Source organism: Taudactylus pleione, unplaced genomic scaffold (genome assembly GCF_031769625.1).
Source record: "Taudactylus pleione unplaced genomic scaffold, aTauple2 ptg000327l, whole genome shotgun sequence".
Taxonomy (NCBI): domain Eukaryota; kingdom Metazoa; phylum Chordata; class Amphibia; order Anura; family Myobatrachidae; genus Taudactylus; species Taudactylus pleione.
Genome location: NW_028284728.1, coordinates 4193767 through 4207040, shown reverse-complemented (window position 1 = coordinate 4207040; position 13274 = coordinate 4193767). Strand labels below are relative to the sequence as shown.

The 13274-nt window shown below is 49.7% G+C and overlaps 1 protein-coding gene across 2 annotated transcripts in view; it reads right to left on the bottom strand.

Moving 5' to 3' along the window:
* HLCS (holocarboxylase synthetase) overlaps positions 1-13274 on the bottom strand; it is a 218389-nt gene that overhangs the window by 187994 nt on the left and 17121 nt on the right. For both annotated transcript variants that reach the window (XM_088443160.1, XM_088443159.1), the window contains exons 5-6: positions 4630-5537; positions 2287-2469 (exon numbers count right to left, since the gene is read on the bottom strand). In XM_088443160.1, coding sequence (XP_088299286.1) covers positions 2287-2469; positions 4630-5537 — 1091 coding nt within the window. The remainder of the gene's footprint in view (positions 1-2286; positions 2470-4629; positions 5538-13274) is intronic.

Genomic DNA, 13274 nt, shown 5'->3' with positions numbered 1-13274 from the left:
ACATGACTTTTTGACGCCCTGTGCCAGAGAGAGCATTGGCCCTCACCATCGGGGATCAGCCACCAATGCTTTTGTCGGCCAGGCGGTGCCGGGAATCGAACAGATTCTGGGAAAGGGGGAACATGATAGAAACTTCCACATATATCATGGGTTTTACCAAGGTGAAGGATGGAGACATTCTTCATAGGAAGAGACGTACTAGAACACGAGGACATGCACTGACAATGGGGGGAGGTAGGTTCAAAGGAAATTAGAGGAAAAATTACCTCACAGAAAGGGTAGTGGATAAGTGGAACAGCCTCCCATCAGAGGTGGTAGAGGCTAAGGCAGTAGAGCAATTTAAACACGCTAGGGATAGGCATAAGGATGTCCTTACAAAGAACTGAGGATCACATAGGGTAGAAAGGACAGACTAGATGGGCCAAGTGGTTCTTATCTGCCGTCAGATTCTATGTTACATTACAGTGTCAGCGGCATTACGCATGCAGATACACCCGCAGTCGCACACAGAACATAGGCATGCAGATACACCCGCAGTCGCACACAGAACATAGGCATGCAGATACACCCGCAGTCGCACACAGAACATAGGCATGCAGATACAGCCGCAGTCGCACGCAGAATATAGGCATGCAGATACACCCGCAGTCGCACTCAGAACATAAGCATGCAGATACACCCGCAGTCGCACACAAAACATAGGCATGCAGATACACCCACAGTCACACACAGAACATAGGCATGCAGATACACCCGCAGTCACACACAGAACATAGGCATGCAGATACACCCGCAGTCACACACAGAACATAGGCATGCAGATACACCCGCAGTCGCACACAGAACATAGGCATGCAGATACACCCGCAGTCGCACACAGAACATAGGCATGCAGATACACCCGCAGTCGCACGCAGAACATAGGCATGCAGATACACCCGCACTCACACACAGAACATAGGCATGCAGATACACCTGCAGTCGCACACAGAACACAGGCATGCAGATACACCCGCAGTCGCACACAGAACATAGGCATGCAGATACACCCGCAGTCGCACACAGAACATAGGCATGCAGATACACCCGCAGTCGCACGCAGAACATAGGCATGCAGATACACCCGCAGTCGCACACAGAACATAGGCATGCAGATACACCCGCAGTCGCACGCAGAACATAGGCATGCCGCATATCATCTTAATCCGCAGAAGCTGCTTGTGCGTCCTATTAGCATAGCTGGGCAAATAAGACGCAATTAAAGGGAAAAGGAGGTTCAGTGCTATGTGTAATGCGACTTGTAGCGCGTGGAGGATAGATGTCAGTGGACACATCTGTACCAGTAACATTGTATATTTCAAATAACATTTTATATGCTCGCTGTAATATAAGAAAGAGGGAGAATAAAAGATCCACACTTGGGTCTTTGTATCTTTATAATGGTTACGAAACTCTCCAGTGACTTCTAAAACCTTCAATGAGCTACATTCTATTCTACGCTAAGGAAATATAGATATTTTTTTATATATAAAACAGAAAAGGAAATAATTCTGAGAACCACCTACTAAGTGGAAGCAGGCGGATGGAGGTGCTCCCAGAATGGTTATGCATTACCAGAATATATAGCTGCAGTACAGGGGTAACATCAGAAAACCAGCAGCCCGGGTTCTGTAATGCCCTTTATCTCTGGGCACTGCTGGCTCCTAGATTTGTCCAACTGCCTCCGGGATTCTACATGATCCTGTCCATCCTGACCTATACACCCCAGCGTGTCACTGGCATTGGCTCCTATGGCTGGAGCAGAGATAGGAGATGTAACCACCATAGGTTCCTTCATGACAGTCATCCCAGCGGCCCACCAGCTGGTAACAGACTACGGAACACACTGATCTCTCCTTGTCCACTTCATGTCCCAGGAAACTGAGACTTCTCTCAAGACAAATAGTGGGGCAATATAAGCCAACAAGGAGGCATTAGCGATGGGCAGCCTGAAAATTACATACAGTAATACTCAGTTTTCATTTTTGGTGACTGGTCTTTAACACGGGTATGTTGGAGAGAGGAGCATGAGCTTGTGAGGGGCACAATCGCTAATATAAAGTAAAAGACAACGTTTAGGATATCATCAACTATAAATACGGTCCTGGGTCCCTTAATCATGTGGAGTATAATGTTATACATTCTCCTAGAGTGGAAGCAATGTTGGAAGGAATATACAGCGACCTGCCGGATATCTTGCGTACAGGGGGGAGGTTGGATTTGGTTTGGGCGACAGTCGGAACTCACCGTTTGTGCAGTCAGCAGGTAGACTGGTGTCAGAGACGGCGAGGTGCTGGCTTCACAGTCCAGACCAAGGCTGCTGAGGATCTGTGTCAGCACCTCGTGCCTCTGGGTGTTACTCAGCTTCAGAGAATCAAAGGTCCCCTTATCATGGTCCGTTAGAGACTCCGGAGGCAGCTCCAGCCTGACCTGTAGAGAAAAGACACAGGTCAAACACAACATAAAAGGTTGGTATTAATATTGAACTTAAGGTGCGTACACACGGTCAGATTTGTCAGATGAACGATTTGAACGATCTGATGAACGATCTGATGAACGATTTGACAGATTTGAACTATGAACGATTTTTGACTGCATTAGAATGACTGAAATCGTCCAAAACTGACTGCAAACACATAGGATGTCAGATATCGTTATCTGACCATCGGGAACGCGCATCGTTCAGACATGTCAGATTTTCCTTCAGATAGGAACGATTGAACGATTTTTTAAATAGTTATCGTTCAGATATGAAGACAAATCTGACCGTGTGCATGCACCATTAGCTTCATCTCAAACAGCATAAATAGCAGAGAGAAAATACCAGGGACTGTAACAATTACATGGAAGTTAAAGTCTTAGGAAGTTATAGGGGCAGAAACAAGTATATGGTTTTATTTTATTATTATTTTTAAATAATTTTCTTATATTATTAATTGTTTTTTACTTTATTTTTTTCTATATTTTTTTTTATTCAAGATAGATCTTTAAAATTCGTTACCAGGGTCTCTGATAAGTTCTAGTGACCCCAACCAAGAGCCCAGAGCTGCCAACCTGGAGGTAATTCCAGTGTGATTACAACACCCCTCATTCATTTGTGAGCTCCATTTGTAAAGATTGTAGGACCAGGAGCCAAAAGAGATAGACCCATCCCTGCTGCCAATCAGCCTGACGGCCAGACGGAAGACTGGGGGGGTCACACAGGAATGCGCTAAAAGCACTGATCCGTGGTAGGGCACAGGAGACATTTGGGAAACTGAAAATAAACCTGGTCAATCGCCACCGGCGGTCATAGACACGCTGGCACTTTTATAAACGGGGCACTTTTTATTGAATAGGCAGTCACTACCACCCAGGTGATGATGACGACGATAACTCGCATCTCTTTTTTTTCTGCGGCCACATCAAAATACCTCAAAAGCGTATCTTGACGCAGCTGTATAAATGACGCAGGATTTTTAGCTGAATGTAGCTTAGGAGACGGGCTGAAAATACGGGTGTGCTCTTAAGTGTATTCTTGGCCTGCAAATCAAAACCCATTATTTTTAGGTGAATTGAGAACCATCTAATTCCAACAATCTCTCTTTAGGAGGGACAGTCAGAAGTAACCTCGCCCCAGGGAGCCAGGACTAGAGGGTGGCAGGGAGGGATAATCCTGCGGCTCACAGTGCCCCCTACATCACAGAGTTCCTGCCGCGGCTTCTGATGCCGAGCAGGAGCCGCAGAGAAGGATAGCTGGGGAATGCATAGGAAGATTTGTTTCAATTTAGCTCGAATTTAATATATTATATTATCACTCATTCTGGTTTGCTTATTAAACCCATTCTGTTAAAGCTGTAAACTTATGGTGTGTACACACGGGACGATCGACAAGTATATCGTTGTTCGATCTCCCGGGTGTGCTGGACGATCGATATCGATCATCCAGCACACCATGTATCCACCAACTATAACGACCAGCAATCAACGATCGCGGGTTCCTATAGTAACCTGGTCGATATGGACCATACATTCCCACGCATCACAGGTCGTTGGTGGGTGAAAACAGCACGATATGAACAAGATCGATATTGTTCATATCGTCCATTTAAGTTGTACCGTGTGTACGCAACAATGCTGCATACACACGGTACAACCTGCACAACCAAAGATATCACCGATAGATTTCCCTCCTTTTCTATAGTGCAGGGTAAACGATTTTAGGTAGATATCGATGATAGATATTTCAGTGAAGTCATGTCTTTACAGGCAAATCTTGACAAAATCGTCCATGTGGCCTGCATGTACAGTCGACCATAGATATCGGTATCGTTCACGCGCATCATTGATCGATCGTTCACTACATTAAAATTATATCGTTAATATGGTTGAGGAAAATCGTGTGTATGCAGCATGAAACATTTTTACAAACAATACTCCCTTCTCCACTAAAAATGACCATGACACAGTAACAGGCTAGACACAATACAATGGGTTCCTCATGATAGAGTCAACCAAAGCGCTACAGAAGTTGGTCACATTTACAGGCAGTTACCAAGCCCACAGACACACATGCAGATAGCATGTAGCGGGTAAGAGGAGGAGCTATACCTGGCACAGGACGGCCTCTCCAGCATTTTCTCCATACGTCTGGTGGACCAGCATCATATCCCGACTGTCATTGTCCAAATAACCCCATTGATCCTCCTCCTCACACGACTCTTTACAGCGTTCCTCGTACACATAGCCACTAGTCAGAACGTTCAGCTGGATTTGGCTGCCGTTGGGACTGTCGAAAATAAAAGCCTGGACAGATCCCAGCAGTTCAGATTTCCTTTTTAGAACCATGCTGCCAAACGTGAGAGAAGAGGACAGCCCCAGGATCTTCCCACCTTTCCCCAGGTAAGACGTGAACAGTTTGTGAATGTTAAGAGGTATGGGCTCCTCGCCGGCTACAACCAATAACAAACAGTTATCCATCCATGGAGCCTTGAGGGCTTGGTCCTCCGGGAGAGGGTAGATCACATACCTACATGAATCAAAGCACTGCTGAAGAACAGATTTGACAATCTGGAAGTGGTCTTGAGATGTGGAACCACCATATATGAGAACGTTGGGTGGTTTTCCGCTCCTATTGAGGCTTGAAGACTCTTTAAGATAACCCACATCTGAATTGTCCTCAAAGCTATTGGAGTCGTCTGGCAGTTCTGGAATGTTCTCTGCCGATGCAAACTTCACCGACTCTATGGTGCAGCTCTCCAGTTCCAGGCACTCGTGGCAGCTGGACAGGTGGAGATGAAGATGTTCTCCCCTGGCCTCCTCTCTGTTTCTTGGGTCAGTTCCATCATTTGAATTTTCAGCTGTAGAATTCTCGGTGCTCTCAGCGATCCCCATTTCTTCTGTACCCCCTTTCTCCGAGGATGTCAGCTTTAGTTCCTGCGTGGCCGTTCTCAGAGCTGAATACAGCGCTCCGTCCTCTACTTCTTCCTTATTCACAGACGGCTCTCGCAAGTGTACAGCTAAAATGCAATAAGATGCACGTAAAACAATTGTATGCAGTAAGAACATATGTACAGTATGTTATGATAGAGAAACAAACATGGAAAAGGTATAGACATCAAATCTTTTGTTTTACTATTAAGGTCTGCAACATGATACATTAGTGAAAATCGCTCACAGTGTGCACAGCAAAGGGAACCGCCCACAGTGCGCGCAGCAGGGGAACTCGCCCACAGTGCGCCCAGCAGGGGAACTCGCCCACAGTGCGCCCAGCAGGGGAACTCGCCCACAGTGCGCCCAGCAGGGGAACTCGCCCACAGTGCGCCCAGCAGGGGAACTCGCCCACAGTGCGCCCAGCAGGGGAACTCGCCCACAGTGCGCCCAGCAGGGGAACTCGCCCACAGTGCGCCCAGCAGGGGAACTCGCCCACAGTGCGCCCAGCAGGGGAACTCGCCCACAGTGCGCCCAGCAGGGGAACTCGCCCACAGTGCGCCCAGCAGGGGAACTCGCCCACAGTGCGCCCAGCAGGGGAACTCGCCCACAGTGCGCCCAGCAGGGGAACTCGCCCACAGTGCGCACAGCAGGGGAACTCGCCCACAGTGCGCACAGCAGGGGAACTCGCCCACAGTGCGCACAGCAGGGGAACTCGCCCACAGTGCGCACAGCAGGGGAATTCGCCACAGTGCGCACAGCAGGGGAATTCGCCCACAGTGCGCACAGCAGGGGAAATGCCCACAGTGCGCACAGCATGGGAACCGCCCACAGCAGAGGAACGGCCCACAGTGCGCACAGCAGGAGAACCGCCCACAGCAGGGGAACCGCCCACAGTGCGCACAGCAGGGGAACCGCCCACAGTGCGCACAGCAGGGGAACCGCCCACAGTGCGCACAGCAGGGGAACCGCCCACAGTGCGCACAGCATGGGAGCCGCACACAGTGCAGGCCATTTGTGCTTTATACAACAGATCCCATAAAGCACCACTGTAGAGTTATGGTCAGACCTAGTCCAGCTCTCTGCTTCAAATAGATGGTGAGGTCTCCACGAGGAGACAAGTGAGGTCTCCCTATTTGCTGTACATTTTATACAGGTAGGGTTAAACAAAAGTTGACAATCGGAGATATTTCAGTAGAGTGTTCTGCGCATGCCCCCAGAGCAAGCATAAGCAAGTACAGGCAAAGCCATACGCATTTCACTTCCACCTTCCACTGGTGAAGCGCTACAATAACAAGGCACACTCACGTTGGGTGTAACCGCAAATACGCCCGTTCCCAGTTATTGGCCGGTGCAAGTCCGACCTGATGATACCGACTATCAAACCAAGCGTACAGACAGGGGGATGGGGGGACTGCCGGAAAGACGAGCAGAACTTTCTGTACAGGGTAAGATGCACGTAGGATTCTCGTAAATTGTGAATGTAGGGCGGCACAGTGGATAGCAATCCGATGGGGCGATGAGCTTGATTTTGACCAGAGCCTTATCTGTGTGGAGTCTGTATGTTCTCCCTGTGCTTGCATGCATTTCCATTCGGATGCTCTGAACGGTTCACTGGCTGCTGAATACATGGACCCTTGCAATTGTGCTCTCATGTAGTAAGCGTTGTAGGGGGGAGATGTATCAACATTTGAGAGATGTCAATTGGAGAAGTTGCCCACAGCAACTAATCAGCGCCTAGCTATCATTTATCAAGTACTTTCAATAAAATGAAAGCTATAAGCTGATTGGTTGCTATGGACAGCTTCTTTACCTGTTCTCTTTAGAAAGTCTAGCACATCTCCCACCCCATAGACTGTAAGCTCCACTGGGGCGAGGACTGAGGGGAATGATTAAACATTACTTATAATATGAGATATGGTAAGAACTTACCCTTGTTATCTCTATTTCTACGAAGTCCATAGGGTTCCACAGGATACCTTGGGGTATAGGCGATGGCGGCAGACATCCAGGCACCACAGAGTTAAACTTTCAGCCTCCCAGGATGCACTGGGGTCCCTCTCCTATACCCCGCCCCCGAGCCTCAGGCCACTCAGTTTCGTAGCAAGCCATAGGCAGGAGCAGGAGCAAAAAAAGAGAGAGAAGAGTCTGGAACACACAGGAATCACATTCTCACCAGAAGGAGAAGGAGAAACCGGTGACCAGATCAAAGCCCATCTGCAGTACAGGTGCGACAGGGCGGGAGTCCTGTGGAACCCTATGGACTTCGTAGAAATAGAGATAACAATGGTAAGTTATTACCATATCTCATATTTTCTACTTCAGGGTCCATAGGGTATCCACAGGATACCTTGGGGATGTCCCAAAGCAGTATCCTTTAAGGGTGGGGACGCTCCTGTGCTGTAAGGAGAATCCGCCGCCCGAAGGAAGCATCCTGAGAGGCGAAGGTATCAAAAGCATAATACCTTACAAAAATATGGACAGATGACCACGTGGCTGCCAATCACCGCTGAGGCGCCACGTCGAGCTTCCCACGAAGGACCCACAGACTTAGTGGAAGAGCTTTAATAGAGGATGGAACAGGAAGACCTGTGAATCCATCCTGCCAAAGTTAGCGTAGTGGCAGGCCAACCCTTTTTATGGAAACTAGAAAGGACAAAACCGAGAGTCTGATTTCCTAAATGGACTGTTACGGTCAACTTAAATTCTTAGCGCCTGTACCACAGCCAAAGAGGCCTCACCAGCAGACAGGACTGGGGAAGTAAAGGCCGGTACTATAATTTCCTCATTGATGTGGAAACTAGACACCCCCGTAGGTAAAAAACCAGGGCAAGTGCGAAGCACTGCCCTGTTCCTAGGAAAGATGAGAAAAAGGGAGGTCTAATTGACAGAGCCTCCCATTCTGAGATACTACTGGCCAAATTAAGAGCCAGAAGGAATACAGTCCTAGCCGTAAGCCATTTGAAATCCACTGAGCCCAGTGGATCAAATGGCGGTCCTCAGAGAGCCCTAAGGACCACAGCCAAATCCCAAGGAGCCACAGGTGGAACAAAGGGATGCTGAATATAACGTACACCCTGCACAAAGGTGCGGACATCAGGAAGAGTAGCAATCCTACACTGAAACCATACTAACAGGGCAGAAACCTGCACCTTCAGGTAAGCAAGGCGAAGACCGTTATCTAAGCCCACCTGTAGGAAAGCCAACCTCTGGATATCCGGAATACCCGAGGAGCCTAGCCTCTAGGGCGACACAACTGAAAGAAAGTATACCATATCTAATGGTAAATTCTTGCAGATAAAAGCTTCCAAGCTCTTAACATGGACAGAGCCCCTGTTAACTATAGAGCTGGAAAAACTCCTAGACCTTAAGAGGGTAGTCTCCACCGCCACACCGTCAAGGACAGACAACCCAGGTCTGGGTATCAGCCAGGATCCTGAGACAACAGGTCCGGGCGTAGAGGCAACAGCTTCGGAGTGTTAACTGAGAGGCTCCGAAGATCTGAGTAATAGTGCCATCTGGCCCACGCTGGAGCTATCAGCAGGAGCGTGCCTCCTTCTTGCTATTACTGGAGGAAGAGGGATAACGGAGGGACGAGGTACACAATTTGGAAGGTCCACTGGACCTACCTACGTCTATCAGAAGAGTCTCATCTCTGAAAGGCTCCACTTGTTCACCAGAAGATTGAACACCTCCAGATAAAGAGGACATTTCCCTGAATGCACGTCTTGACGGCTGAGAAAGCCTGCTTTCCATCTGAGGATTCCTGAATGAACACTGCCGATGACGGCAGGGATAAAGCCTTCCACCCAATCCAGAATTCGGGACACCACTGTTAGTGTCGCCTGACTTCGGGAACCTCCTAGGTGGTTTACATAAGCCATCATGATGGCGTTGTTAGACTGTACCTGCATGGTATTTCCGTGGAGGACCTGTCCAGCATGCTGGAGAACCTTGAATACTGCTCAGAGTTCTCAGATGTTTATGGGAAGCGCAAAAACTACTGGTGTCCACCTGCCCTGGAACAAGTGTGGACCCGTCATTGCTTCCCAGCCACGGATACTGGTGTCCGTCGTCAGAAGGACCCTGTCCGCAATCCCAAAGGCGTGCCCCTTGTTTAGGTGAGCTTTCCGCAGCCATCAGGCCAGAGAGAGACAAACCTCCGGGGAAAGCCTATTGACTTTATCCTACGTGGCAACCCATCCCATCCGGAGAGGATCAAGTTTTTTAGAGATTTAGAGTGAAGCTGGGTACTCTCCACCATGTCGAACAGCCACACCCTGGAACCCAGGAACCACATTGCCAAGTGAATAGACACTCGGCGACTCTGCAGGCAACTGCGTACCCTTGCCTGTAATGCAGAGATCTTTTCCTCAATCACAAAGATCCTCAGAAGTTGGGATATGGAGCATCCTCTGTGAAGAATCAGAGAGGACCATTTCCAGTTTATCAGTCAGCCCTAATGTAGCAACACAGATATTGTCCGTTGCATATGGCACTGAAGTATCTCTGGAGACCGTGGTAACAACAGGAGGTCGCCCGGATAGGGTAACAAGTGGACCCCCTGCATCCGCAGGTGGGCAGCCATAACTGCCATGACCCTGGTAAACCGTGAGGCGCGGAGGCCAGACCAAGGGGCAATGCCAGAAACTGGAAATGCTTATCGACCACTGCAAACCTGAGGAAAACACTGGTGTGCTAAGAAAAGAGGGATATTCAGGTAGTCACCCTGAATATATCCACAAAATTTCCAGGCTCCATTGAATGAGGGAATGCAGGGTCCCCCTCCCGAACCAAGGAACCCTTAAGAATTTGTTGAAGGATTCGAGGTTGAGAATGTCCTGGTAAGACCCATTGGGTGTCTGTACCAGAAAGAGGATGGAGTAATACCTCGTTCCCCTTTGGGGCAACGGAATAGGTACTATAACTCCTGTCTGGAGCATAGAGTGTAACACCCTCAAAAATTACAGGGCCTTGTCCTGAATTGACAGAAGACCTGTAACGAAAAACCGTCTGGGAGACTTTTACCGGGAGGAGAGAACATACCTTCAAGAAAATACTTCTTACCACAGTGTCCGTGGTGGTCAGACACCAGCACTGGGCGAACTGGAGAAGCCGGCCTCCAACTCTGGTGTCTCCCGAGAGGAGGCCCGTCCCGTGAGGCTGAAGGCTTATAGTCCAACTTGGGAGTAGGACGTCTTGTACTCCAAGCCTGTTCTTAAGGCTGAGCAGATTTCCTGGCTACTGACTGTCTTGGAAAGCTGTATTTTAGACTCACCCTGGCCTCACAGGGCCGAAAAGACAAAGCCCCAGACCCTGATGGGACTGTAGCCGATGGCAGACACGCAGACGTAGCTGCTGCCTGCGGGGCCACAATTGCGTCCAGACGAGGGCCAAACAGGACTTGTCCCGTAAAAGGCGAAGCATTCCAAATGGAATCTGCGTCCGCTTTCCAAGAGCGCAACCACAGGGAGCGGCAAGCCGCTACTGCTGCCGAGGAGATTCTGGAAAGGAGTAGGCTATATGTAAGACCGTCTCATTATGAACGTGGCAAAGTCTCTGAGAATTTGCCACTATCCACCTGCTCTGCTGGAGAGTCAGTGTGCAGAGATCCAGTTACCTACTCAGCGCTCCATGGCTCTGGCCCCCCAGCACATGGCCATAGCCGGCCTGGAAGCCCCTCCAGCAAGGGAATATTGGATTTTAGATATATTTGCCCCCTGCAATCTGGAACCTCCTTCAAAGAGGACCTGGAGGGCATGGGCAATGTAGCACTCCTCACTAAGCGTGTAACATGAGAATCTACCCGTAAAGGTAACTCCCATTCGGAAATGTAATTATCCGCAAAGGGGTATGCAAAAGGTCAACCGTTTTTGAGGCTGGAACCGCTTACCCGGATTTTCCACGCCTCCTCTAATTGATCCACCTGACCAGATAGAGGAATTACAGTGGCAACACCCTTATCCTTAAAGAAAGCATATTTGGATTTAGCCACGGGGAATATGTAATAACCAAAGCCGCACGGACTGCCCGTATAAGGCCAGGTATATAGACTTTAGACACAGACTACGCCTCCTTTGCATGAAGGGGCTCGTGTCTGAAAAAGTCAATAATGTCACAGTCATCAGACGTCATGCCTTTACCCGTCTGAGACCCGAAAGGCCGTTTAGAAGGCCGAAATGGTGATTCCCCTTATAAAACGTCCATCAGGTGCTATACCATTTGGACAATAAATTCACCCACACAGGCTCCTGCGAGACCTGGGGGGGCGAAAAACAGGATACACTGGGGTACCATCAACTGTCCAGGGACCCCTGCATGTGATGAGACCACCACAGGCTGCGATAACCCCTATGGGGAAACGCAGGGGGCGTTGCCCACAAGGGCTGTAAGCATCTTAGCTAGCCGAGGGCGGTCCCCTTTTTTGTGCAGGCACAGTGACAGAAATGGGGCGTGATATATAATACAACATACCCTCCATAAACCCTCAGCGTCTACATATCCCTCCGCTAACTGCACATGATATCAGTACATTATAGCTGGAAGAGGATATCCTCGTTCACTTTCAGACATGAGGATTGTGAACGGAGCGTATGTGACCTCCCACACAGAAAAAACACGTTTACTGTGAGGTAATAAACACCCTGCAACACCGCACCGCAAGGGCTGTAGCAGAAGAACAGGGATAGGAAAAAGGCTTACAGTCAGAAATTAAAGTACAGGCAAACAGCGCTAGCATTTAAGTCACATACAATGCACAGATAACATCCTGCATTAGAAGCACTGCGATCAACTACACAGACCAGAGCCTGGTAGGAAACAGTGCTGCATACACTGACCTTAATTGAAGGAGAGGTATGCGGGGGACCCGGACCGCAATGGCACCTGTATCAGCTTCCAGCAGCGTTTGCCATCCCCAGCACATGTAGTGAGAAAATGGCCACCGAGGAGCAGAGAGGAGGCAGGACCCGGGGGAGGAGCGCTGACACAGCCCGCTCAGACCGCTGTGGAATGGCACCGTGCAGCGGGGGAGACGCCGGCTGTGAGACAGGGAAGGCGTTCTCCCCTGGCCAGCTATTAACCCCTGGGACGCCGCGCTGTACCGCACATGCTGCGGTCCGCTGTCCCTGGTGGTCTAGTGGAAGGCGCAGGATCAGTACCTGGCCCCACGCGCAGCCGGTCCCCAGGGAGCCCCCTGCCTGGGGACCAAAGAGGACTGTGTTACCGGCAGGTGCCCACCGCGGGACCCCGCCGCTTACCTTGATCCCCGTGCATCCGGCCACAGTCCAGGTAGCCGGGGTCACCGCTAGCTGTGACCCCAGCTACCTACCAGCATCCCCGGATCGGTACCGGCGTTCTGGTGCCGGCGGGGTGTAGGAGTGACAGCATGGACGTCAATCGTCAATACCGACTGTCCTATGCTGGAGCACTCTAGTTGTGCAGCCACAGCTGCGAAGAAATATTCAGGGGCCTTAAAAAGACCCCCCTCTGTACGGTGCGACTGGTCCGGCCAGGCACCGACGAAAACTGAGTGGCCTGAGGCTCGGGGGCGGGGTATAGGAGAGGGACCCCAGTGCATCCTGGGAGGCTGAAAGTTTAACTCTGTGGTGCCTGGATGTCTGCCGCCATCGCCAATACCCCAAGGTATCCTGTGGATACCCTATGGACCCTGAAGTAGAAAAGTGTTTAGTAATATATAGGCATGATATAAAAGGTTATTGGTTATTATATATCTATCTCACATCTTCACTGATCCTCTCGCTCTTGTAGATGCGGGTAGTATTGCAACATTGGCAGATACTTTGGTACATCCTGATAACATGATG